Consider the following 27,665-nt stretch of genomic DNA (forward strand, 5'->3'; position numbering starts at 1 on the left):
GACGAAGCACATTGAGATCCAGTATCACTTCATTCAGGAGAAGCTTTTGGATGGGACAATTGATGTGGAGTATTGCAAGATGGAGAATAATCTTGTAGATTTGTTTACGAAGGCGCTTCCCTAGGCTCTTCTTCAGCAACATTCCAGATCCCTCAGTCTTTTGACCCATCCAGGATCTGAGAGGGGGTGTTAGCCAGTCATTTCCTGGACAAAGAGGACAGAAGTGGCACGTCAGCAGGTGCCGCGTCAGCACCTGGAGTCGGACAATTTTTATTGCAGTGGGCTGCATTTAATGCAGCTGACTTGCTGCAGTTATTTCGTATTTTTCGGCTATTTATAGCCGGTTTTGTGGGACACTCCAGCATTCATTATTTCAGATTTTGATCTTGAGATCTGTTGGCTCAGATAGACTGTGCTCGGGCTGACAGAGGTCGAGGTCATCAAGTTGGAGACATACGCAGATATTTCCTCTGCCCCCTTGTGTATTTCTGCACTCTTATATAGCATACTATACCGCAGATTTTCTGCGTTTACACTGTCTCCTTTTCTCTCTCTCTCTCTTCTCTCTGTGTTCACTCTCTCTTAGTCTTTGTCCTACGCTTCCGCATCGCTGCACTCTGACAGATGACCCCTAATTTTGCCCCATGCTCTGCATAACTCAGTAGCATAATCATTGGGTTAATCACTAACAACATCGATCACCAATCCCATTGATGTTTTAGGCTTCTTTCCTTTAGAATCTCCTTGATTTTTTGATTTTTTAGCTTGTTGCCTATTGGAAAAGCCCCTTGCAATGTGACTCTCCTGTTCACAAATAAAACATTTATTTGCAGCCATCAATTCTCTACATTGTGCCAATGTTTTCGAGCCCTTTCTTTGTTGTTTTGGTCTCTTTTCAGGCTGATTTTCAAATCTGCCCCTTACCTCAACCTTAAACAACTTTTTATTCGGCTTCTCCCCACTCTCTAGGAAGCAGAATCCTTCCCACGCAGCAAAGCATCGGCTATAACAGCAATCTCTATGAGCTGAGACATACTAGACAGGGTGGATTTAATGCAAAAATCCCTGATTTCTTCGAGCATCCCACAAACATATTTTTCCACTTGCTAATGAAGGGGTACGGGGTGATAAGAAGTAATAGACAACAATGCATCCCAAAACTTCTTATTATATTGCTCCAAATTCTTACATTCCTTAGTATCCAGCTAATTCCAAGCTATCATGATGTCCACCTCAAAGGTACTTGTCAACCAATTCGATGCAAACATTTGCTTGAATTGTATCCACATTGATGGTGCTCTACCTTGCATCAAAAGAGTGGACTACTACTGTAATGCATTTCCTTTTAAGAAAGTGGCTGCCTTTCGAATCTTTGAGGACTCCGTGAAGTTCCCCCCCTTGAATAGGCTGCATCAAACTGCTGAATGAAAAGCTTTATGCAGATTACCAAGGCTGATGTGATTGATGCACTCTTGTCAGTTGATGATGGTGTCACTCAAACTTGGATTGTAGACTCTGGTGCCACTTTCCATGTAACTCCTTGCTTGGAGTGTTTTGTTATGTTCAATGCAGGCAGTTATGGAAAGGTGTACCTTGGAAATAACCATGCTTGCAGCATTGATGGAATTGGCACCTTACACTTGGCTTTAGACAATGATCAAGAGCTTGTATTGAAAGATGTCAGATATGTGCCTGGCATTAAAAAGAGTTCACTATCTTTTGGTCAGCTTGACTTGCATGGCTACACTACATTGTTTGGTGGTGGTTTGTGGAAAGTGAAAAAGGGTTCCATGCTGATTGCAGAAGGAACCAAGAAGGGCACATTGTATTGTTTGCACTACAAAGCCTTGAATGGCAAGTTTCTTGCAATTGCTGAAATTTGCAGCCACTTGGAGTTATGGCATAAGAGATTAGGCCATATGAGCCAAAAAGGACTTGATGTTCTTACCTCTCTGAAGAGGGTTGATGGAAAAGGCTCTAAACTTGATTTTTGTAACGAGTGTCAGTTTGGAAAGCAAATAAAAAATTCATTTTACTCAAGTGTCTCTTGTAAGTCCATTGTCTTGGACTTAGTGCATTCTGATGTATGTAGTATGCCCGTGAAATCATTGGGTGGTGTTGCATATTTTGTCTCCTTTATTGATGATTGTTCCAAGAAGATTTGGGTGTACTTGCTGAAAAAGAAAAGTGAAGTGTTTGCTGTTTTTAAAACTTTTCATGCATTTGTGACCACTCAGACAGGTAGAAAGTTAAAATGCTTGAGAATTGATAATAGGGGTGAGTTCACATTGACTGAATTCAAGTCATTTTGTGACTTACATGGTATTAAGAGGGAGCTTACAGCCCCTTACAGTCCTTCTTTAAATGGGGTGGCTGAAAGATATAACAGAACTTTATGTGAAAGAGTGCGGTGCATGTTGTCCATTGCTAATCTCCCTCATGCATTTTGGGGAGAGGCACTCAAAACCGCGGTTCTCATTTGCAACCGCTCTCCCAACAGGTCCTTAAATAATGGCATCCCTGAGGAGGTTTGGTCTGGCAAATCAGCCTCATACGACCATTTACGCATATTTGGCTGTGATGCTTTCGTGCATTTTAGGAATGAGCTGAGGAATAAACTTGACCCAAAATCCACCAAAGGCATTTTTATGGGCTATGGTGATGAGGGTGAATTTGGCTACAGAGTGTGGTTACCTCAGTCCAAGAAAATTATTTGCAGCCGTAATGTTGTTCAATGAGGCAAAATTGCTAAAAGCCACTTTAGCCTCTAATGAAGATTTGAAAAAGGTGAAGTTTCAGAGTTTGTAGCCACCTATTACTTCAGAAAATGAGCCTCATGGTGTTGTACCACAGGCTGAAACTGATGATCAGCCGGTTATTTTTGAGCTAGATGATGATGGATAGCAAATAGAAACACAAGGAGTTCATGGACAGCAAGATAGGCTTGCTGATTATGAAATTGTAGCGGCTGGAAATGAAAATGAAGGTGCTGTACAGCATGAACAGCATGCTGAAAATGGTTTACAGCAGCAAATGAATGTTGAAAATAATATACCTCCAGGTGTAGACCCAATTCCCGAAAATGTTGATCATTGGGTACGTAGGTCTACACGCGTAAGAAGGCAACCACATAGGTTTGACCCCTTCTTGCATTATGCGATGCTTACAGATGAGGGTGAGCCTCTTACATACAAAGAGGCCAAGTCATGTGAGTTCAGCAGTAAGTGGGAGCTAGCTATGCAGGAAGAGATTAAATCTCTATATGCAAATGATACTTGGGATCTTGTGTCATTGCCAAAGGGAAGGAAGCCACTTCCAAACAAATGGGTGTACAAAGTCAAGGCAGTTGATGGGAAACCCAAGTACAAGGCAAGGCTAGTTGCCAAAGGTTATGCACAAAAGGAAGGGTTTGACTTCCAAGAGGTTTTCTCACCTATTGTGAAGATGACTACTTTACGTGTGCTTTTTGCTCTTATTGCTGTTTTGGATTTAGAGCTGTATCAAATGGATGTAAAAACAGCTTTCTTGCATGGTGACATTGATGAGGAAATCTACATGAAACAGCCGGATGGCTTTGTAGTTCTGGAAAAGAGTAGATGGTGTGTAAGCTAAAATGCAGCCTGTATGGGCTGAAGCAAGCACCATGGCAATGGTACAAAAAGTTTGATACTTTTATGCTATCTCATGAGTTTACACGCAGCCATGCAGATCATTGCGTGTACATGAAAAAGGATACAGATGGCAGCCCCATCATACTTGTTTTGTATGATGATATGTTACTAGTTGGGAAAAGAACGACTACCTTAGATGCTCTCAAAAATCAGCTGAAATCAGCTTTCTCCATGAAAGATTTGGGGAATGCAGAGCATATTTTGGGCATGAGGATTCGTAGAGATAGAATGCAGAAATTGCTATTTTTATATCAGGAAAAGTACATTGGAAAGGTACTGGACAGATTTAACATGGCTGAAGCTATGCCTTTTGGGGTACCCTTACCTCCTTATCTCAAGCTTAGCAAAGCCAATAGCCCGAAAGATGACGTGGAAGCCAATGCTATGAAGGGAGTTCCTTATGCATCAGCTTGTGGCTCTCTTATGTATGCTATGGTTGCTACTTGTCCAGATATTGCTCATGTAGTGGGAGTTGTTAGCAGGTTTATGTCAAATCCTAGCAAAGCACATTGGGAGGCTTTTAAGTGTATTCTTCGATACCTTAAGGGTACACAAAGAAAAAGTATTTTTTATGGGCAGGGTGCACTTAGCTTGTAAGGTTATTGTGATGTAGACATGGTAGGTGACTTGGACACTCATAGGTCCACTAGCGGGTTTGTCTTTACAGTTGCTGGTGGGGCTGTTTCTTGTTGTTCCAGGTTGCAGAACATTGTTACATTGAGTACCACTGAAGCTGAATACATATCAGCCACTGAAGCTTCTAAGGAAGCTATATGGTTGAGTAGATTGGCAGATGATCTCAGCATGTCTATGGGTATTGCAGTTTTGGGATGTGATAGCCAGAGTGTTGTGTATCTGGCTAAGAATGCCATGTATCATTCACGCACAAAGCATATAGATGTGCGATATCACTTCGTCAGACAGATTCTGGAAGATGTTCAAATCACATTGACCAAGATTAAAACACAAGATAACCCTGCAGATGTTCTCACTAAAAGTCTAAGCAAAGCTCAGCATGGGCATTGCATTCGACTAGTGGGAGTTGGTTAGCTAGAGGTTCATATCGGACCTCTAAGTGGGAGGTTGTTGGGATATAAAGGTCCGGTAACCTCCGTATATAGTACACGCACATTGTACATGTGAAAGCACCCTTTACGTGCCCTAAGTATAAATACATTTTATTCTTTGTGTACCAACACATTGTTGGTACACTCTTATCATCTCGTATTTTACTCTACTCACACTCTCTCAAGCAGTCACCCTCACTCATTCACTCTTGCTCAAGTTGCGTCCCTATCGTTTCCAACACATGCGTGAGGCAGTCGATTGGTGCATCAACTGACGGGCGACTAGGCTTTGCTGACAAACGGTGATTGCAACTGACGTCGGGCCGTATGGACGACTGACGGGACTGGAGGTGAGCTGCACGGCGTTGAAGACAGACGTGTCACGGTCGAGCGGGTCAACGGACCCTGACACATTTAAAAAAAAAATCAAATCTTTTTCTTGAAACTCCTTTGTCCCCTTTCCTTTATCGAGTGTTACAAGCATAGAGTGCAAATCTGTGTCTTGAAATTTGGGGGTTTTCCCAAATTTGGTGCCTGACACACATTGCAGTGCTCTCTGGACCAAAAATTGCAGACATTGAATACACATGTCTCAGATTTTTTTTAAAGGGATTCTCAAATGCAAGTGAGATTTTTTCTTGGATGAGACAATTTCATTGAAATCTGTGCAATCTTGGCCCGAAAATTTGGGGCTTTTCCCAGATTTGGGGATTGTGATGCAAGACAATTTGTCTCAGAAATTACAGGAATTTGCGACATTTTGTCTCCAACATTTGGGGCTTTTCATGTACATGCAAAATTGGGCTGAAATTTACCCAATTTCTCGACATTGATGCACAATGGACCCCGCGCAATTTGGGGCTTTTGCAGTTAGGGCAAAATTTGTGCGCTGTTTGGGCATTTTATGTACATGCAGATTCAATTCCATGTAATTTGGACATCCAACACTTTGCTTAAAGGGCAGAAAACACTTCTATGCAAATGGATTTACAAGATGAAGGTCACTTCTGGTTCCTCACCAAAGTACAAAGCAAGATTGGTTGCGAAGGGGTACAAGCAGAAACATGGAATTGACTTTGATGAGATCTTCTCTTCTGTAGTCAAGATAACTACCTTGAGAACTATTTTAGGCTTGCTTTGCAGCTGAAGATATGGAGCTCATACAGATGGATGTAAAGACTGCATTCTTACATGGTGATCTGCATGGACATATATATGCAGCAGCTTGAAGGGTTTGTTGAAAAAGGGAAAGAAAAGATAGTATGTAAACTCAAACGGAGTTTGTGTGGGTGAAACAAGCACCCAGAGAATGGTATCATAAATTTGATACATTTATGCAATCTCAAGGTTTCCATAGAAGTCAAGTGGATCACTGCTTGTACACTAAGAAGGCAACAGATGGTAGCGTGATTATCTTGGTTCTGTATGTAGATGACATGCTGATTGTTGGCAGGGATACTCATGCCTTGGACTCACTGAAGCAAAGTCTTCATGGCAGCTTTGACATGAAGGATCTTGGTGATGCACTTGGCATGCGAATACTGAGAGATAGATCGAAAGGATTACTTTATCTATCTCAGTAGGAGTATATCTCCAAGGTTTTGCAGCGTTTCAATATGGAGGGGGGGAAAACAATTGGGGTTCTGTTGCCTCCATATGTAAAACTCAGTGTAAAGGACAGCCCTATATCTGATGATGAGAATATTGAAATGGCCAAGATACCATATGCTTCAGCTGTTGGCAGTTTAATGTATGCTATGGTTGCTACACGTCTTGACATTGTCTTTACAGTGGGAGTAGCTAGCAGATACATGGCAAACCCTGGCAAAAAGCATTGGGAAGCATTGAAAGGTATTATGAGATTCCTCAAAGGCACAAAGGAGTTGTGCATCTGCTTTGGAAAGCAGAAGATATCTGTCGTTGGCTTTATGGATGCAGACTATGCTGGTCATGCGGATTGCAGAAAGTCCACTTCTTGGTATGTGTTTACTTTCACAAGAGGAGCAGTCTCTTGGATCTCCAGGCTACAAAAGTGTATTGCATTGTCTACTACAGAGGCAGAGTATGTGGCTGCCATTGAGGCATGTATGGAGGCTTTATGGCTTTTACGTTTAGTGGGAGAGCTTGGCATTACAGAGTTACCTGTTCTCCATTGTGGCAGTCAGAGTGCTATTATGCTAGCATGGAATCCCATCTTTTATGCGAAGACCAAGCACATACAAGTGAAGTACCACTTCATTAGAGATGTACTTGACAGCAAGAGCATTGAGCTTGTCAAAGTGCATACAGATGATAATCCTGCAGACCTTCTCACGAAAGGTCTTCTAGTAGAGCAGTTTGCTCATTGCCGATAGATGATGGGAGTTGGATAGATATATGTATTTCAGCTTTGTACATACCTAGACCTAGCTGATTCTTTTCTCCTCTTAAGGCACATTGCCTTTAGGCGGGAGGTTGTTGGGAATAAAGGCCCTTGTGCCTTTTAATGTGCTCGGGTGTGAACACACCCTTAGCTCTTGTACTTACACATATATATCTATCTAAAAAACCTAAAGAAGTACACTCGTCATTGTACCCACTAATCGTGCACGCTCTCTACTTTGCTCTCTCTCACTCTCTGTCTCGCTGCACGTAACGAACACTGACCGTCTCGATCTTCATGCCTCCCGATCTCTACACTTTCATCGCATCCATATGCTATGAATCCATCGATGACACTTGATTAGTACTTATTTTTGTCGTAGGTGCTTTTACATCTTCTTGGGGGTGCCTTTCATTACCCACCCCACTATACGCATTATATATATATATATATATATATATATAGTGAGAGTGCGCAACGGAAGAGAAAATGCGAACACGGAGGGAGAGAGAGAGAGAAAGCAGAAAATAAGGAAGAGAAATCTGCACTGACTGAAATGAATGCTGAATACACTGAAATGGACTGATCAGTCCCTGCACGCAGCCCACAGCGTCAGTGAGGGCACCAGATCAGGCTGATGATGATGGCAGCACCACCACGGGGGAGAAGGACTGTCGGAATCTGCAAGAAGACAACTGACCAAGTGGGGAGGGGGGCTGCCAATAAATAGGCAACGGACAAACCCTAACCCTAACCCTAAAATGGGCGGAAACCCTAAAATGGGCGCAAACCCTAAAAGTGCCCTAAAATGGGTGCCCCACAACAGTGACTAAAAAGTGGCCGGGCAGCCAATGGCTGCCCACTAAAAGAGGCCAAAAAGAAATACATATCCTAAGACAACCAATCAAGAGTGACTAGCCTCCCCCATCATAACACATGACAGACATGTCAGAGCTCCTAATGTCCTCGTCTGACTCAGACTGAGGCTCACAAGCAGGAGATGACAAGGCATGACAAACATGACTGCTAACACCCCCTCTCAGATCCTGGATGTGGCTGAAGGCCAAAGAAGAAATAGATCCTGGGGTGGCAAGAGGAATGCCAATGTCGATGAAGTCCGTTGATGTAGACTGCCGCTGCTGAAGGAGCTCCTCACGATCTTGGAAAGCCCCCTCTAAAACACTAGGGGCCAGGGAATCCACAGCCGCATCACCGAGATCGTCCCCCTCTGAAAGGGATGGGGGGTACGAGGGAACCACCGGAGGAGAAGGTGGGGGATGGGAAGGAACCTGTGGAATAGAAGGTGCACAAGCGGGAACGGGTGTAGCAATAGACTGCCTCGGAGGACCCTACATCAAAGAAGGGGAATGGAGCTTGTAAAGCCCGCTCTCCGGCCAACCTGTAGATAAGACAGCTCCCGTAAGAGAATCCTCAATAACAACGGCATGCTCGGTGAAGATCACTCGTGTGTCAAGCCTCGTAAGGCCATAAACTGAGAGGAGGGGAAGGCCCAAGTCCGGAACATGTAGGGCTTGTGAAAGGAAGCTCGTAGGTCGGTCTGTAAACAAAGGCAATGTTCCAACACCACTAATAGGCACCGATAAAAGGTCACCAACAGTGACTGAACCCTCTGATGGACGGAGATCCTGTAACAAATCACCTTGGGGAGTCATATGACGCGAAGCACCACTGTCCACTAACCAAGGCTGCGCAGAAGACACTGCAGCCATGGAAGAAGGATCCTCCTCCAAAGCATGGATATGAAGGAACATTGACTCATGGGTAATAGCTGGTGTAGAGGTAGAAGAAGGCTCCGTTGTAGATCCACCCTTCGCTCCCGGACGAAGGTGAGGGTACTTCTTCCAGCATTTCTCCTCGGGATGTGTCCCTTTCCCACAGTGTGGGCACTTCGGTCTCTCTGAATCTGAGTCAGAGCCTGAAGAACTGTCCTTCTGCTTAGCCTTTGACTTCTCCTTCTTCTTCTGTCCTCCCGAACCGGCAACAAAGGCTCTAGTGGAGTCGGACCCACTAGCACTGACCTCTCTGAGTCGCTCGTCATGCTCCAAGACAAGCGGGGATAGCTCCTCCCATAGAAGCTTCTCACGGGTCCTCGATGTAAGAAGGCTGGTGTAGAAGACATCAAACCGAGGCGATGGCAGCTGAGTCAAAAGAATCATAGCCATGTCTTCAGAAGATATCGTCCGACCGAGGAATGCAAGCTCATCCCTCATATCCTGTAATCTGTTGATGTGGTCCTTCATGGAAGGACTATCATCAATAGCGAGCATCCGCAACTTCTTTTCGAGAGATATCCGGTGGGCAAACGTCTTCTGCTGATAGAGAGACGCTAGCTTCTGCCACACGTCCGCTGCAGTCTTCAACCTGTGAACATGAACAAGGACAGAATCCTGCAAACTCAGAAAGAGGAAAGATCGGGCTCTAGAATTGAGCCGATCCCATAAGGCTGCACGATCCATAGATGTCCCATCTGCGGGATCCACCATAGGCCGGGGAATAGGAACAGAAACAAGCTCCCAAAGATCGAAGGAGTCCAAGATACACTCCACCTTGCAGGACCATAGAGAAAAGTTGGAGCCATCCAACCGGTCCTCTTTGGGCAGCTGAGGAAGTACGGGTACCTGTACAGGGGGTACCAAAGGCTGCATCTTCGGTCCACTGGAAGGGGATCGCCGAGATACATGAATAGAAGGGGGATGGGAACGAGGAATAGACTCCGTATGACGATCCTCGCGATAGAAATCACGCCTCCGTTCAGATGAATGTCGAGACAAAAGCTCATCATCTGAATCATCAAAACCTGTAAACTGATGATAAGACATCTTCCAATCTGCAAAATACCAAACACCAAAGAAAACTGTGCCGATGCCGAAGAATGACCACCAGAAGGGTCACCAACCACCAGAAGAACCACCAAACTCCTGGAAATCAGGTCGCCTATCACCAGGAGGTGAAAACGCAGCTGTGTAGGGCACAAAATCCGGAGGGAAAGTTGCCAGGCACCAAAACGCAGCCAAGAAGAGAAGCGCCAGCTGGAGATGAGCCGCCAGGAGGGTAGACGACCAGCATGGATGCAAAACGCAGCCTGTAGTGGAGTCGCCCAGTTGAAAAGAAGGCCGCCCAGCTGAAAACGCAAGGAGACAGGGCTGGTTGATGATGTGGCAGCCTCTGGAAGGGGCTGATGCAGCAAACGCAAATATTCAGACCACCTATGCAGCAAACGCAAATATTCAGACCACCTGGAGGGGCCGCCTGGCTGTTGGAGAGAAGGGGGGCAGCAACAGATGATAGGTGTGGTCTCTCTCCAGTCGATGAAGACCTGCGTGCTCTCAGTTTGGCGATGATACCATGTGAGAGTGCGCAACGGAAGACGAAATGCGAACACGGAGGGAGAGAGAGAGAGAAAGCAGAAAATAAGGAAGAGAAATCTGCACTGACTGAAATGAATGCTGAATACACTGAAATGGACTGATCAGTCCCTGCACGCAGCCCACAGCGTCAGTGAGGGCACCAGATCAGGCTGATGATGATGGCAGCACCACCACGGGGGAGAAGGACTGTCGGAATCTGCAAGAAGACAACTGACCAAGTGGGGAGGGGGGCTGCCAATAAATAGGCAACGGACAAACCCCAACCCTAACCCTAAAATGGGCGCAAACCCTTAAAGTGCCCTAAAATGGGCGCCCCACAACAGTGACCAAAAAGTGGCCGGGCAGCCAGTGGCTGCCCACTAAAAGAGGCCAAAAAGAAATACACATCCTAAGACAGCCAATCAAGAGTGACTAGCCTCCCCCATCATAACACATGACAGACATGTCAGAGCTCCTAATGTCCTCGTCTGACTCAGACTAAGGCTCACAAGCAGGAGATGACAAGGTATGACAAACATGACTGCTAACATATATATATATATATATATATATATATATATATATATATATATATATATATATATATATATAGAGAGAGAGAGAGAGAGAGAGAGAGAGAGAGAGAGAGAGAGAGAGATTAACGTTTTTAACATGCCAAAATGACCTATGAGACCATGAGTTACAATCATATGTACGATGTTACAGCTGATTGAGCAAAACATGTAGCACAAAGCAAATAAGAAGAAAACTAACTAAGGCTATGTGTAAAATATAGAACTCGATCTAGGACACTTATGAAGGTTGAGAGAGAGAGAGAGAGAGAGAGATTAACGTCAACAAAAGGCTGAAATGACCTGTGAGAACATGAGTTACAATCATTTGTATGTTGGTACAATTTTTGAAAAGAAGAGTAAATGAAAATGTAATGAATATTCTAAAAAGCTATAACCTATAAGGAAGGAGAAATCTAGATAACAAACAGAGAGCTCTAGTTGATACAATTTCATGGAGGTGTAGAGGGCCTAGCTCTAGCCCGAGCAATAATCTCATGTATCCGCCTATGGAAGTATCGCCAATGCTTGTGTTGGGGCCTAGGATGTTTGAATCGGCCAAGCTAGACAACTCGATCCATCACTATTGCTTGCATATGTGTAAACGATTGAGCCTATGATTGTGCTGAAACCTCTTGGGTCTCCCTTGCGAAGAAATCTGTAAGCTACCTCTATGTAGGATCTCGATGTCTTGGAGCTATTGTATTGTTGAGGAGTGTGCCTTGAAGCCATCATATCTCAAGGAGGCTGCAAAGTCATATTGCTTGACTAAGAGATCTCCTTCACTGATAGCTTGATCTTGTACAACATGCAAGTATTCTCCTCCAGGATGATTTAGCCTCATGGCGCATGGCAGTTTTTTTTGTTCCTTTTCTGTCTTTTTAGTCTATTTGTGACTCTTGTACTTCTTCAATAATTCATATAATTATTCTTTATGAAAAAAAAAGAGATTGCAAAGGGATGAGTACTAGACATTTGGGTTATCTCATTGAGGTGGATGTGGCTGTTGGCAGTTTGATTAGTGCATGTGTGAGTCTAGTTCATGCCCAACATTTCTAGGCATTTTAGGTATTTTATTGTGGCATTTATGATGTTTATTTGGGAATTTTATGCTGGCCAACCAGCATTAAATGCTGATCGACCTGCTGCCATTTATTGGCATATTTTTGTCCTTTATATTTTGGGCTCCCTCCTCAGTCAATCAATTATCACCTTTAGGTTTTGTTGGAGAGAGGGAGCCGATGTCATTGCCTATGCAGCCAGTGGACTCACTGTTGTACTTGACATTCTCATGTTTGGTATATGGATTTCATTTCCCGAGCATTCTTTTGAGTTCTCTTCTTTGGAGTGTTATTCTCTTTTGTCCTTGTGTACGGTAGTCTATTACAGCATCTATTTATGGCATATGCTTCCATTGCTATATCCACTTTTGACATGGTATCAGATTTTGGGATCTACACATGGTACTGCTGTTTTCCGCTGATTTCAGGTCTTCCATTGCTCTTTGCTGATCAGATGACCTCCTGCTGCTGGAAATCATGCTGTTTTCAGCCCAACAGATCTGCGTTTGTTGCATTTAATGCATTGCCAGCCTGTGCCTTGTACTCCTACAGCTGCATTTTGAGTTTGCCTTACACATGCTGCTCTAGGCGGCTCCTAAAGTGCTGGCAAGTGCTCAACATACCTGCATTTTCAGTCTTTGCTGCTGGAATAGTTGTGGGCAACACCTTCTGGCTGGTTTTTTTGCCAATTCTTGTGATTTCAGCATTGTGTTTTGTGATCAGCTTGTATATGCTGCATCTGAACTTTGTTTTGTGCAATCTATGCTGTTGGTGTCATTGTACTCTCTCTCTTCTCTCATTTCCTTTATTTGCTCTTCCTATCCTCTCTAGATGGCTCCCCCTTGTTCCATTGATAAATTACATGGCCTTGATTACCTAACATGGAGTGATGTTATGAAAGCATGGTTTGTGCAGAAGCGGTTATGGTACGTTGTGTTTGGAGCTTGTAAGCATCTTGAGTATCCTGCTCCTCTTATAGCTGATTTTGATGAGGGCAACTATGAAGAAGCCATGCTTACATGGGATATTGATGATGCTCGTGCATATTCTGCAACTCTTCTTCATTGCATCTCTAAACAGGTCCTTTTGATGGTCACCTCGTAAAGTACTTCTCTAGCAATTTGGGCGAAGCTTTAGATGTTGTATGAGACTCCTTTGCCTATGCGTGGCATCACTCTTTATGGATAGCTCTAGCATATGAAGTTCGAGCTGAAGGATTACCTCATATCACACAAGTATAGGACCAACTTTGACATGTGTAGTCTGCCCTTTCAGAGGCTCATCTTGCGGGGATTGTGCTTTACAAGCTCCCTTTGGAGTTTGATGGAGTGACCGAGGCTTTGTGGGCTCAGATGTCATCGATGCTTGTTAGTTTTCTATAGATGTTGTTGATGTTGCTTAAGCATGAGACATCTTTGTGGTGACAGGGGAGGCTTACATTGCAATTTGGTCGTTCTAGTGAGGCTTTTACAGCTTCAGAGAGGGGTGGCAAAAAGAACAAGTTGAAGACCCAGTGTTTATCACTTTGGTAAGAAGGGACATTTGTGCAAGGATTTCAAAGAGTCAGCGGCTTCGAGGAAGAAGAAGGAGAAGAAGAAGAAGCAATATCCGGACTCCTTTGTTGAGTCATTCTCTTCCTTAGACTTTGACTTGGATCCTTTGGCCAAGGCCAAGGTCGAGGCATGGAAAGGGCCATCTTCTTGGGATTTCGGGAAGGGCTTGGTAGGTTGTAGCTCCTTTTACTTTCTAGTACAGGTGATGTGGTTGTCCCTCACAACTCTCCAATGCCAAAGAGAGAGTGTAAGAGGGTGGTGAGATGAGACATGTGAGGCTCATCTATATAGGTATATAGGTGCACAGGTTAGAGAGAGAGATGTCCTTGACGCATGTCTGGCAGATTCAAATCGTGGAGTTGGGATTGACATCCAAGTTCATGATGGCTGTATACTTTTACATTCATTTACAGCATTCATTCACTTTTGAGTTTCTTCTCTTTGTGTTTGTCTCTGTGTTTGAGTTTTGAGTTTTGGGTTTGCATTTTGCCTTTAGGGTTTGAGTTTTACTTGTCTTTGTCTAAGTCTTTGTGTTTTAGTCTTGGTTGTACATGTTGTGTTTCCTCAGTGCAAACCCTACCATATTCACGGCGAGGGAGGGGGGCGCTTTATTGAGCCAAACTCAATGTAAGCACTGAATATGCAAAATTACTAACTCTTAAATGTTTTTGGTGCCTTTCAAAGGTTTAAAACCTTAGTTTTTTGTTTTGCCTAGTGCATGTGAATGAAATGTGTGTCATGCCAATGACCTATGTTATGTCATCTATACACGGACAGTGGCAAAGGAGATTGCATACCGATGCTAGGTAGGGTGCAAGGTCTGGGTTTGCTGTTTGCTATTATACAAAGCATTATTGTAATGAAATAGGGTGATCCTCTATCACCAATGCTGTTTGGACTGTACACAAATAAGGTTTCTGATGTTAAAGACAGCATTAGTGACTTGGGGACCAGTTGCAGGATAGGCAGATCATAGATGACATTGTACTTAGCCTATTTACTGGAGGGACTGCAAAGACATTTGGATGCCAAATAGCTCTGTGCAAAAAGTGGGCCCTAAAAATGTATTTATGCAAATTGGCTTGAACATTATGTAGGACCTTGAAACATCTGGCTTGTGCATGGAGCTGACTTTTCTAGAGAATCGAAGTTATCTCAGATATAGTTGGCCTTTGTTATTTGCTGGCTCACATTTTGGCCATTTGTGTTTTAAGCATGGTTACACGGAAGCACATAAGGACATCTATTAATCATATATACATTCATGAGCTATATGTTCATTTGTATAATCATTTAGCTTTTTAGAAATTGTTCTTGACGGTCATATTGAGGAAATTATGGGCTTGTAGTCAACTTGAAACACCTCCCTTGTAGCGGATTTGTTTTCGGTAGCCTTTAATGACAATACATTTAGCCTCTTCCTTTTTCTGGTTGCTCTTTTGGCCCTTTTTGTTCTAAATATAGTTATAAGGAAGCACATAAGTGTGTAGATGAATATTAATGAGCTAAATGTTCATTTTGACTCATGGGTTACCTCTTTAATTGTGGTTCTCAGGGTCGTATTGTGGAAATCTATGGACCTGAAGCTAGTGGCAAGACAACTTTGTCATTACATGTTATTGCAGAAGCTCAAAAATGTGGAGGTTGGTGAAGGTGGTTTAACCTCCTTAAAACTGCTCAATCATCTTTTCAGGAACTTGCCTTGCTAATCTATGTTCTTTTGCAGTTTGCTTAGACATTATTGAGGTTGTATGCTTTTAGAGGCACACTTTTCAGTCTTGTTTGTTGAAATTGACCCAGCTTTACAGAGGAGGGAGGGAACTGGAAAGGGAGGGAAGGTGAGGGCAGGCTGAGAGGACAGGGGGTTGGGCACAGAGTGAGAGAGGGAGAGGAGGAAGTTAGTTGGAGAGGACCCCCGGGGGGTTGGGGTGGTATGTCACCTTTCCCCTATTTTTCTATCAGGGGTCTTATGTAATTTTCAGGCATTTCAATTTTTTGCGACCAATATTTATTTTGCTAGATAACCTGATTTTTTAATACAATTATAGCCACTTACAATGTCCTGATCATTGAGGCGGGAAATGCCCCCAAACGCCTCTTGGGTGGACCTGAAACACTGAAACGTAAGGAGATGGGCCTGAAATGTGTTTCCCTGTCCGAAATGTTTCCCCTTCAGGGAAACACTGCCATGTTGTGTTCCAGCTTGGGGAAACGTTTCCAGTTCACCCGTTCTGCACAAACTGTTTAAGAAAATAAAACAAAATAAATGTGGCTAACTTAGGATTATCGTTTAACATTTTTTGTATTTTGTTTCAATGTTTCGTATCAGTTGTTTTTAGCCACAATTGTTTCTATCCTTTTAATGTCCTGTATTAGTTGTTTTTAATGTTATTGTTTCTATCCTTTTAATGTTTTGGTTTAGTCATTTTGAATGTTTCATTTTTCTTTTAATGTTACCGCTTTTAATGTTTTGCTTTTATTCTTTGAATCAATGGGGCTTTGTGGCCCAGTCCACATGTGTACGATTTATTCTCACTTCTAGAAGGTCATAGCAAATTGTAACCGTCTCTCTCTACCATGATAGCGGCCTTGATTGGTCACAATGCTAAGAATGACCAGAGCCGCGAACCCACCCCCCAACCAATCTACAGCTGGAAAGCCTCCCTTGATCTGTAACTCGGCTAAGACAACAGCTGGAAAGCTGTGGTTTTGCTGCCATCAACCTTCCCACTGTTTGTGCCAATCCTTAGGTCAGCCAATCTTGTGTTTTAATCCAGATCCGGTAACCCTGTTCCAGACACCCTTCCAGTTTCCTTTGCTGCTAACCAGGTCTCAAAGCTGCATTTTCTGGATACTAGCAGCAGATTCAGCTTCATCTCTCATTACTGTGCTTGCAGGTGACCACAAGGTTTCTGTAGCATCATTGATACTCTTTGATGCCTTAACAGACTTGTCAGAGAGTGTACTCTTTCCAGTGTAAAACAGTGGTTGTTTGCATGGCTTTTTCAGTCTAAACATAGCTGCATCAGATATATGAGGAATTTCATGCACTTGCTAGCCTTATCATCTAGCTTTATGTGTTGTTTTTCCAGCACAACAGCATAATCCAAGCATCGCAAAACATGTAGATGTGCAAGGAGAGTTTGCAAAGCTTCTCATAAGGCATATTTGTCTGCACTAGAGAATGGAAACGATGAATCATGTACAATGATGATAGAATGGAGTCCTACAGACTGTAGGATGGCAACAGCTGATTGGAGGTCTGTGGAGCTGTAAAATGCAGCAAGGAATGAAACTGTCTGCTGATGAAGACCTTCAAAAGGTAAGGCACAGGTATGTGAATGGAGATGACAGCAAGCAGATGATGCTGGACAGCTGCACGGACTATATGATTCAAAATGCAGCTGTAAAGGTGGGCTGAATTGGGTTGCCTGTGTGGGCAGAGGTCATAGATAGCTGGGCAGATCGGAGATGATGAAGGTCATATGAATTCAGAGTCCTCTGAATCTGATCACTTGCCGATGAAGACCTTTTGCACAGATGGGCAGCACTTTGGAGACCCTCCACAAACCAGTGATGTCCTCTGGAAGCAGTGTGGGCACCTGCAAGAAGATGAAAGGCTACTGAATCTAGTAGCCTTCCCAGGAAGACCTTGTGGACAGATGGACAACACTGCAAAGATCTTCCCTGAATTGGTGATGTCCTTCGGAAGGGGTGTGTGGGAAGCATTGAGAGGATGAGAGGCTGATGAAGGGGTGATTTGATCTGAATGAAGAGCAAGAGTGGGAATGGGAGTGACTGTGGTAATTGAATGAATACCCAGAAAATGCCTTATTTATAGGGGATTTTGGTGCATTTGTTCTACCATGTGAAATAGAAGTCATAAATACAAATAAAGTGACTTTGGGGCTGTTAATGAAGGCCCAAATTATGTGTTAATGCACTAATGCTTGTGATGACTTTGTTTGCTCAACATTTGGACCACCAAAGCTTTCTAGGCAATGAGTTCCATTGTTCACTAATTGCCAATTCTACGTAAGTGAGGATTCGATTAACAACCCTCTTTAGAGAAAGATAGAAATAAGTTGATATTTTTGTGAAGGACAAGGCATTCACCTTCAGAATTCAACCATGTAGTATGGGTGTTGGTAACCTTATTGGTGTGTCCTTACAGTAACTAATCTCAAAGTCAAACTTGGCTTATAGTCACAATGATCAAGTTGATTGCAGAGGAATTTTAGCAAATGATGGACACTGCAAATAATGAATCAGGCACCATAAAAATAATGATGGCAACATTTAAGGGTATGGATGACCACCAACAATACCTTTTCTTGAGTGTATATTGTGTCTAGGTATGGGTAAGCTTACAACTTTCAAACAGAATGGGTCGGCTTTCTTAGCATAAGGTGGCAGGTGTGGCTTTATCACCGGCATCCATATAAACCTCATAAGGTTTATTCAGATCAATGATCTGCAACAATGGTGCAGGCACGACCAACTCTTTCAATGTTTGAAAACATGAATTGACCTCACCCTATAAAAAGACATATTGTGGGCATTCTATTCCATCTTGTTCATTATCATTATTTTTACTTTTTACTTGGTCTACAGCCATCACCTTGCACTCTAGCCCATATGCCATCTAGAGGAGCTGTTGCCTAGCTTGAGGAGGTGCTTCCTTGTTGCATAAAGATGTTACCCTTGCTGTCCAACCATTGTTTGCTCACATCAGTAGTCCTTGGAGGCCATTGCCGACCCTCCATTGACATTGCTAGCTACTCAATGCTGTTGCCTTGTTATCAAGATCATTTGGATGTGTTGCAGTTTGTATTTTTGACTCAATAAGTTGTGTTTTGCTGGTGTGGTTGGACTGTCAGCAAATGTTTTAATCTTTTCCCTCTCCTCTCCCTCCCTACTATGCACGAGCGCCGAGGTTGTGTTTCAACTAGCAAACTTTGCATCTTATTGCCTAGAGCGTTACATTTTTGAACATCAAGGATGGGTGCTTGCGGCATTGGTTGCAGCCTTGGGTCATAAGTGACTTAGTCCTAATCCATTAGAGAGAATTTAGGGTTGCAATGGTTTGAGTCCTATTTATAGGACTCAAGGCCCACTAGTGACTTAGTGCTAATCCACTAAAGGTTCTTTAGGGCTACAATAGTTTGAGACCTATTTATAGGACTCAAGGTCCATTGTGCACATTCATTATGTGATCTCCTCTCTTGGACATAAGCTTGAGGTAGAGCCCATTTGCCGCTTTGTTTGGGAGGTTAGTTTGATGACCATTCCCTTATGATTTCTATATATAATACATATTATATATAATTATATATACATGGGTATGGCTTGTGTTGTCTTGTGCACATGTTGGATCCTAGGGGGATTTTTCATTTGTATTAGAGCATTAACCTACTTTTTGCTTCAAGATCCCACAGCACGTACAAAACCACTATTCGCTAGGATTGTGATGGTCCACGCTTAATAGGTTTGCTTTCATCTTGAATTGGGTAGTATGGGACACTGCTAGGGAGGAGTAAACATGGAAGGTACATTGTTGCTGGTTGTGAGATTTCAAAATGGTTAGGATTTGAAATTGAGGTTGGACGGTGGCAGAACTTGGGCAGGGTCATGTATTTTCGTTTAATTGAATTATTATTGGTTGGAAATTAAGTCTAGAGGTTGAGTTTCCACGGGTAGGTTTGACGTTGGCAGTTAGCTAAACTTGGGAGCCATGCAAGGCTGTGCGAGGCCATTGTGGGTTTTTTGGGGCAGATTTGAGGGTGGAGAATTTCAGTCGTCACCTGAGAGAGAGAGCAGCTGAGTTATCAAAACAGCAAGGCCACGTCTGGTTTCTACAGGGCAACCTGATTTCAGGACATTTTAACTGTAGGCGATTCTTTCTTGCCCATTAATGGCTGTTGGTGGCAGCATCAAGAGCATTTATTGTGGCTAGCAATTGCTGAACATGGTGGCTGGAATAACTCTCTCTCTTTTGCTCATTCTCCCTCATCTATGTTAGATGCATGCTGAATTTGGCGACAAAAATTGAAGATTTAAGCCTTGAAATTGAACCTAAAGTGTTGCTGATTGGGAGTTGCTGATTTTAAGCCTGAAACCAGTAAGGTTTAGGGATTTCATGGTTGTGTTAGAAGATTGCATGTATGCACAATGTTCAGTGAATGTTGTGGATGTAAATGCAGTAGTGGACAATAGATTTAGTGAGTTTGGAGGTCTATAGGAGGGTTGGTATGCATGCAACTAGAGAATATTCTTTGTTGTGGAATCAAGGGGCATTTTGAATGATAATTGCTGCTGGTCATTTGCAACAGTAAGAGATTGTGCTTGGTCAAAAGAGAAATTTGGGAACTTTGGGATGTATTCCTTGAGTTTGTGGTGAGACCCAACACATTCTCTTGGATCCTGCCTTTCTCTTGGATGTACAACAATATTTTGCAATAGTATGAAAAGAAATACCAAAGGGCAAGTGACTCCATGTGGGGCTCTTGTTGGTAGTGGGCTGCAGTCAATCAACCATTCACAGAAGGGCAGAAATAAATTTCCTTAGGGATTCTACTGTCATTCTATTATTCTCACATTAGGGGATGTGACCTTCTAGCAATCTCTTCCTCTCTCGTCATTCATTGTTCAATACGAGTGTGTGCGCGTGCATGCAATTGAGCATTGACCTAATAGTGGTGCCAAAGCTTCCTCCTAGTTCATAGTTGCTGCCCTTAAATGATGCCATTGAACTTCGAGCTCCGCTCCATCCTTCTTTACTTCTTGTTGTTTTGACAAATGCATGTGTTCATCTACTGACAATTACTTGCTCCTGCTACTTTCGGTTCACTAGGATGCATGCCTACTGCTGGCATGTACTAAAGCTATTTCTGCCTACATGGCACACCACATCAGTTGTGTTGTAGTCATTTCCAGTTCTGCGTGCAGTTGCTGCCTGTCAAGTCACTAGTTTTGCCTGCATGTGTTGCCAGTCAAGTTGCCGTTGTGCAGTTCATACTTCCCCTGGTTGTGTGTCATGACTTGCTTGCATGTCGCTGGGTTGCTGCATTCTTATTGATGACACGTTTCCCCTCTGTTTGCATGTCAGAACCTGCTTGTGTATTTCCTAGCTGTCAGGTTCCTGTGGACAGCACATTTTCTCCTGTCCTCCATGTCTACAACGTCAACCTGCTCTTGTTGCTTCCAGACTTGCCCAACACCTCGGGCTACTATGACTGGACTTCTCTTCGAGGACTTGTTCGTGTGCAATGACAATCTCCTTCTAAACATAGATTCAACTGTTTCATCTTAGACATCAAATTTTGCTCCAATCTCTTCAAAACATTTGGGGCTTTCTGTCAAAAACCATAAATTTCACTGAAAAATTTTGGGGATTCATGGTTGTGCAAATTTTCTTGAAATTTCTTCATAGAAATTTGGGGTTTTAACTTTTTGGCTACAAATTTTTATGAAATGTCCTCACAAAAATTTTGGGCTCATTTGAGATTTGCATGAATTCATAGACATTGAGGCTCAATTCATCATCCTATGCCAATATTCAGGGACATTGGAATGAACTTTGCTTTAAATTCTCAGCATCCTCTTCGACATCTAGCTCCGACATCATGATTTGAGCTGTTACTTTTATGGAGTTCCTCCTTCCTTTTCTTTTGTGCTGCATGTAGAATTGTACTCTGGAGAGCAGTTGGTTAAAATTACCAGCAATATACAACAAGCAATGGCATCTCAAAACATGTTTGGGGACTTTGATAAATTGGATGGAACTAGCTATTTGATGTGGGCATATATGATGAAGCATGTACTGGTTGTAAAGCAATTGTGGGGTTATGTCTTAGGCACAAAGGTTAGTCTAGCAAGTCCAGTGGTTCAAGAAAATGCAGAGGTCACTAATGGATCGTCAACAACATCTCCTCCTCCCCTCACAATTAATAAGCTAAGATGACAAAGAAGGGATGCTTAGGAAGTCACTATGAGTTGGTATGCATATGGTATGGTTTGCACCTAGGCTCTGAAACTATACGTTTGCAAGGTTTTTGGCATGCCTTCCAGGATGACCAACCTTTAATTCTCACTTTACTTATCCAAACTTGGGCATGTATTTTTAAAATTAGATGCTCGGGGAATTTTCATCCTTCTTTGTAATAAAGTGCACCTTTTGAAGATCGACTGTAGTAGAAGTGCAATTTGTAGAAGAAGAAGTTATGACTTTTTAACTTTTGGTAAATCAACATGTCACTGATGTATGAATGAGAGAATGAAAGTAGTCTTGTGAAATGTCCTGAGAGTATGTTTGTTGACAAATAGTTTTTTTAAAAACAGCTTTTATCTGCATTTTCCTGTAATATTGATGTGATTGCTTTCCCGATGACAGGTCAATGTCTCTTCATAGATGCGGAGCATGCTTTAGACCGTTCATTTGCAGAAGCCCTAGGAGTTGTTACGAAAGACTTACTAATTGCGCAGCCTGATAGTGGTGAGCAGGCTTTAAGTCTTGTTGATCAGTTTATACGCAGCCGGTCAGTTGATGTGGTGGTAGTTGATAGTGTAAGTACGGACCTATCCAGTTGAAAGAGTCTTGTTTTCTATGTTCTCATTAAGTTAATATTCATGTTTTATGAAAATTTCTTGGGTCCTCTGCCCTTTCCTGATTTTTGCCAAATGAAATTGCCTGGTAATAGCATAAACGTCAGTAGAGGTTTTCTCCAGCTTAGCATACCGTGTTTGGTCATGGAAGATTCGTTTCTTTGTGTTTTAGGTGGCAGCACTCACTCCTCAAGCTGAGTTGGATGGAGAAATGGGGGATGCACACATGGCTCTGCAAGCTCGTCTCATGAGTCAAGCCCTCAGAAAGTTGACCCATAGTATATCCAAATCAGATGCACTCCTTATCTTTATAAACCAGGCATTTTCACACTGAAACTGCTGTTGGATAAATACTTTTTTAGGTCATTTAATTGTGCTGTCATGTTATCGGCAATCAGTTGAAACATTATTTTGGATTTTGAATGCAGACAAGAGCAAAATTGAATTCCTTTGGTTTTGGTGGCCCGACAGAAGTAACTTCTGGTGGCAATGCCTTGAAGTTTTATGCATCTGTTCGCCTCAATATACGTAAAACAGGACAGTTGAAAAGAGGTGAAGAGGTGTGTTTGTAGTTCTGCTCCCTTTATTAGCAGATATTTACATTTGAAAAGCTGGTAACCAATGTTAGCTGATTCAGCTATAGTGACTGTTGGAGATTTCCCTCATCACAAGAACAATAAGCAGTCAAATATTGCTGTAGCAGTATTTCTTTTCAAATTTTTTCTCCACACAGTACTTTGAACCTCTGTCACATCAGCAGCAATAATGTTTGTAGAAAAAGAAATCGGGGCAGAACACCTAACCAGTACTGACTTCGTGCTTTTACTATAAGTGGTAGGGTTTTTCATGTGGACGGATAGAAAGAAAGCCTTTTTGAGATCTGGCAAACCTTTCATGATAGCTTTGCCTTATCTGTCATAATCAAGTTAAATTTCCAATTTAGAAAAATTGCATTGTGCATTTGATGCAACTCTTCCCCCTCTTCCCCTGCCAATACGTTCATTGGTGGCATTTCTGTTGCCAGCTGCACTTGGCTCTCTTTTTCTTATTGCTTCTTGTCTCTCTTTTCCACTTTCCTTTTTCTCTAGGCTGTGCTTGCATTCACTAATCCCTTTCTTCAGACCAGTTTTCCTCGCGCTTCTAGCACATGGAATCCATGTTTGGGGTCCACTTCAAGCACAATGATGGAAACTGCTGATTTGATGTACGTGCAACCTTCCAGTTGTAGGAGCAACCTGTCATCGCACCCAAGTCTCCTGCCTAAGGTGTTCTCTCTGAGGGAAATTTGGTCAGTATGAGCTATGCACTATCCCAAATAGTTGTATTTGGACAAGCTGTAGGCCTCTCACCCTCTTGTGCGTAGCTTCCCATTTGGTCATATTTATTCTCCTCATCGTTACCTCTATCTTCATTGAGGCTGCCTGCTAGTTAGTTGATATTGTTGGAGTGGTCTTTGGGAACAACTACAATCTACATGGTGCCCTTGTACAACTGGTTTCATGCTTTCAGGTTTGTGTCTTAGCTAGGAGTTTTCTAAGTACCTTATCACCCTTTTCTTGCTAGTGCTATTAGCTTTGGAGTCTTGTCACCTAGTGGACAATCTTGGATGTCACTTTTGTTGAAAGCTTTTGACTTTGTTTGCAGATTTAGTGACTGGTGCAGGTGTGCAGAAGTTCTAGGTAGCTGTTAAGTCAACTTGCAATATCCTTGAGGCAGTTTCCTTTTGGTATCATTAGCATGGCCAAATTCAAAATTTTTAAATTGAAACTTTGGTACTGAGGTTCATAAAGCCTCAAAGTAAAATGTGCATGTAAAACTTATACATTAAATAACTACTTAGTCTTCTGCTTTATAGTAAACCTTTGCCATTGACGGACATGGCCATGTCTTGCACAACTTATACAATACCTTACTTGCCAAAGAGCTAGGATCACATGTTAATCTTCAACTTGGAAAAACACATATTGGTGACATATGGCTTGCCATATGTGGCGATACATGAGGGAGCCCATGGTTCTCTTTCCCCTTGCTTATGTATCATGGCTCACAAGAAGTAGGTGCCAAGAAGGCATGACATAAGGATATTGATAATCACCCTTGTTTTATAGTTGCTCCATCTAGTGGATAGGAGCAACCATTCTTAGCTAAGTAGCATGCAGGGGCTCAAGGCATTTTTTGATTCTCTCTTGCTGCAGGTGTAGCCTTCCCACACTCATAACCCACATAGAGAGCCTCAACCGGGGTGACTCCTCGGAACAGCTGGTATGATGATGAGGGCCGTGAGACCAAAGCATGGCTACAGAGAGAGATAGCATTGGGGTCCACTACCCACAGACAGGCACACATACTCTTTAGACGTCTCACACGGTGGAAGAAGAAAACATTTTTGGCCCAGCTGGAGCGAGAACTATATCAGTAATTCTTGAGCCAGGACTCTAGAGAGGCTTGGAGGCTTTTCAGAGAGCATTGCCCGACCACACCTATTACGTCCACCGCTGTATGGGAAGAGTATGTAGCTAGTCTTTATACTGTGGAGTGTCAGCCACCTCTTCCTGACCCATTTGAGCCTTGTCCAAAGGCCACCACTTTCTTTACAGAAAGTAGGGTCCGAGAGGCCATTGACAGACTTAGCAGAGGAAAGGCACAAGATCATGATGGACTAGTAGCTGAGCACTTGATCCATGCTAGAGATTTGGTGGTAGGATTCCTAGCATACATGTTTAACAGAGCCATGTGTGAAGGCCTACCAGAAAGCTGGAGCATGAACACTATTGTGCCTATCCTCAAGTCAGGGGACCCTACTCTACCCAGTAACTATCGAACTATCATGGTTGGGCATACATTGGCTAAGTTATATGCTTCCATCCTTGAGCATGAGTTAAGCAGGTGGGTAGAGATGTGGGGTCTTTTGAGCACAGGGACAGGTTGGCTTTAGGAGAGGCTTCTCCACGTTGGATCACATCTTTACACTCCGAGCGATCATTGAGGAGGGAAGGGCCCATGGTCGACGGACCTACTGTTGCTTTGTGGACTTCCGCAAAGCCTTTGACACAGTAGCAAGAGACAGACTGATATGTAGATTACATGACATGGGAGTACCGAAAGAGCTCAGTTGGAGTATTTTGGCACTACATGAGAGAGTTGTGGGTAGAGTCCGGACAACTGAGGGCCTTTCAGCACCTATTTACTCCACCATTGGGGTGAAGCAGGGATGCTTCCTCTCTCCGACATTATTTGGCCTATACATTGATGGGATTGCTGATTATATTTCACAGGAAGGAGATAGAGGAGAGGAGCTCCACTAGCTGGCACTTGGATACCTCTCCTATTGTATGCAGATGACATTGTATTGATAGCTGACTCTCCAGAGGGTCTACAGAGACACTTGGATGCATTACACTCCTATACTTTGGACAGTGGGCTTTCAATGAACCTTGATAAAACCAAGGTGATGGTATTTAATACTACACCACAGTGGGTCAGGATATCAGCACCTAAATTCACATATGGATCTGAGGAGCTGGAGTATGTGGATTCTTATACATACGTGGGAGTCTTATTCATAGGGCCCACCTTTTCTATGCGGTAGCAGGCACTAGACTGACTCGCGGATACACAACACTAGGTGGTTTGGAGAGGATGTACTCATAGGTGCAATTCCAAGAACCCCACACCAAGCTATGGCTCTTCGATACACTGGTCACATCCACACTACTTTACGGAGTACAGATATGGGGGTCGAGTCTTGACCACTGTAGCAGATCAGGGCGCACTTATGACGGATGGAGGTCGATGGAGAAACCCCTAGTGTCCATGATATCCAGGATGATCAGATGTAAGGCCTCAGTGCCACATGAGATCATCAGAGCCGAGCTAGCAGCTACACCGATTGTGGTAGAGGCCCTCACCCGATCGGTCGCATACATACATAGCCTATGAGACTTACCTAGACACAGATATGTACGGTTGGCCCTTGAGTCCTCCAGGCAGCTTGCTAGAGAGGGTGATACTTCATGCTGGTATGCACAGATGTCGGCGTGGTTTAAGCTGCATGGCTTTAGCATGGACAAGTTACCCCCCTTCCAATACTCCCTTGATGCACCATCTCTTAATCTGAGGAGGTTAGAGATTTGCAAGATCATCAGGATGGATCTTACCCAGTTGGATATCAGGTGGACATGGTTAATGCTAGAGCAAGAGCTAGGGACAAAGATGGCTTTCTACTGTGAGCATTTCCTTCATACCATAGATGATGGATTTATTGTTCGCCCGAGATACATGGACACCCACCTTTCCCATGGGATCAGATGTACTATTGGCCAGTTGCGCACCTCCTCACATCAGCTAGAAATTGAGACTGGCAAATATAGATCCATCCCACCAGAGGAGCGCGTATGCCAGATATGCCAATTAGAGCTAGAGACAGAGTAGCATTATATCTGCCGTTGCCCAGCGTATTATGAGGTCTGTGGTCGTTTCCACTGTCTCTTTAGAGACGGATTTGGACCACTATCCAGAGTCATGGATTTTACCGATCAGCGATGCCTTGTCCTCTTTCTCCTCGAGATACGACGGCTTCGTGACATGCGCCTCAGGAGTACAGTTGCTTCGGGACACCGAGGCCCTTCACAGAGGCAGCTCACAGACTTCTTTGCAAAGGAGACTTAGAAGACTTCAATACAGTTACAGCCACAGTCCACACGAGAGCCTCTCTCACTGCCACAGTCCACACACAGACAAGGAGTACTGAGTGATCGAGCCGTTCAGCTTAGCCAATCCAGACGTCCTAGGCCTCGACACAGACACCAACGACACCTTCATAGGTGGATACAAGGGATTATTGCTCGGGCTAGAGCTAGGCCCTCCATACCCACATGAGATTGTACCATTTTGGAGCTCATTGTTACTAGATAGAGCTCTATGTTTTATACATGGCCATAGTTAGTTTCCTTTCTTATTCTGCTTGTGCTACATATTTTGCCCAGACAGTTGTACCATCATACACATGATTGTAACTCATGGTCTCATAGGTCATTTTGGCCTTTTGTAGACATTAATATATAATTTCATTTCATTTCATTTCATTTCATTTCATTTCTCTCTCTCTCTCTCTCTCTCTCTCTCTCTCTCTCTTCCCCCGCCCCCCGCCGCCCCCCCCCATCACCTAGTGGACAATCTTGGATGTCACTTTGGTTAAAAGCTTTCGATTTTGTTTGATTTAGTGATTGGTGCAGGTGTGCATAAGTTCTAGGTAGCTATTAAGTCAACTCGTACTATCCTTGAGGCAATTTCCTTTTGGTATCATTAGCATGCCCAAATTCAAAATTTTTAAATTGAAACTTTGGTATTGAGGTTTATAAAGCCTCAAAGTAGTTAAATGTGCACGTAAAACTTATGCATTAAATAA

The 27,665-nt window shown here is 43.2% G+C and overlaps 1 protein-coding gene and 1 pseudogene across 2 annotated transcripts in view; both read left to right on the forward strand.

The window, feature by feature from the left end:
• Window positions 1-27,665, forward strand: part of LOC148016043 (uncharacterized) — a 99,333-nt gene that overhangs the window by 33,747 nt on the left and 37,921 nt on the right. The window contains exons 4-7 of one of the 2 annotated variants that reach the window (XM_087664460.1): window positions 15,210-15,297; window positions 22,047-22,219; window positions 22,431-22,577; window positions 22,687-22,810. In XM_087664460.1, coding sequence (XP_087520586.1) covers window positions 15,210-15,297; window positions 22,047-22,219; window positions 22,431-22,577; window positions 22,687-22,810 — 532 coding nt within the window. Of the gene's footprint in view, window positions 1-15,209; window positions 15,298-22,046; window positions 22,220-22,430; window positions 22,578-22,686; window positions 22,819-27,665 lie in introns of both variants that reach the window. The other variant, XM_087664459.1, reaches the window with a different exon arrangement.
• Window positions 25,898-27,137, forward strand: LOC148016044 (uncharacterized; annotated as a pseudogene).

This window comes from Lygodium microphyllum, chromosome 23 (assembly GCF_053477565.2).
Source record: "Lygodium microphyllum isolate KBCC chromosome 23, Lygodium_microphyllum_v1.1.10, whole genome shotgun sequence".
NCBI classification, from domain to species: domain Eukaryota; kingdom Viridiplantae; phylum Streptophyta; class Polypodiopsida; order Schizaeales; family Lygodiaceae; genus Lygodium; species Lygodium microphyllum.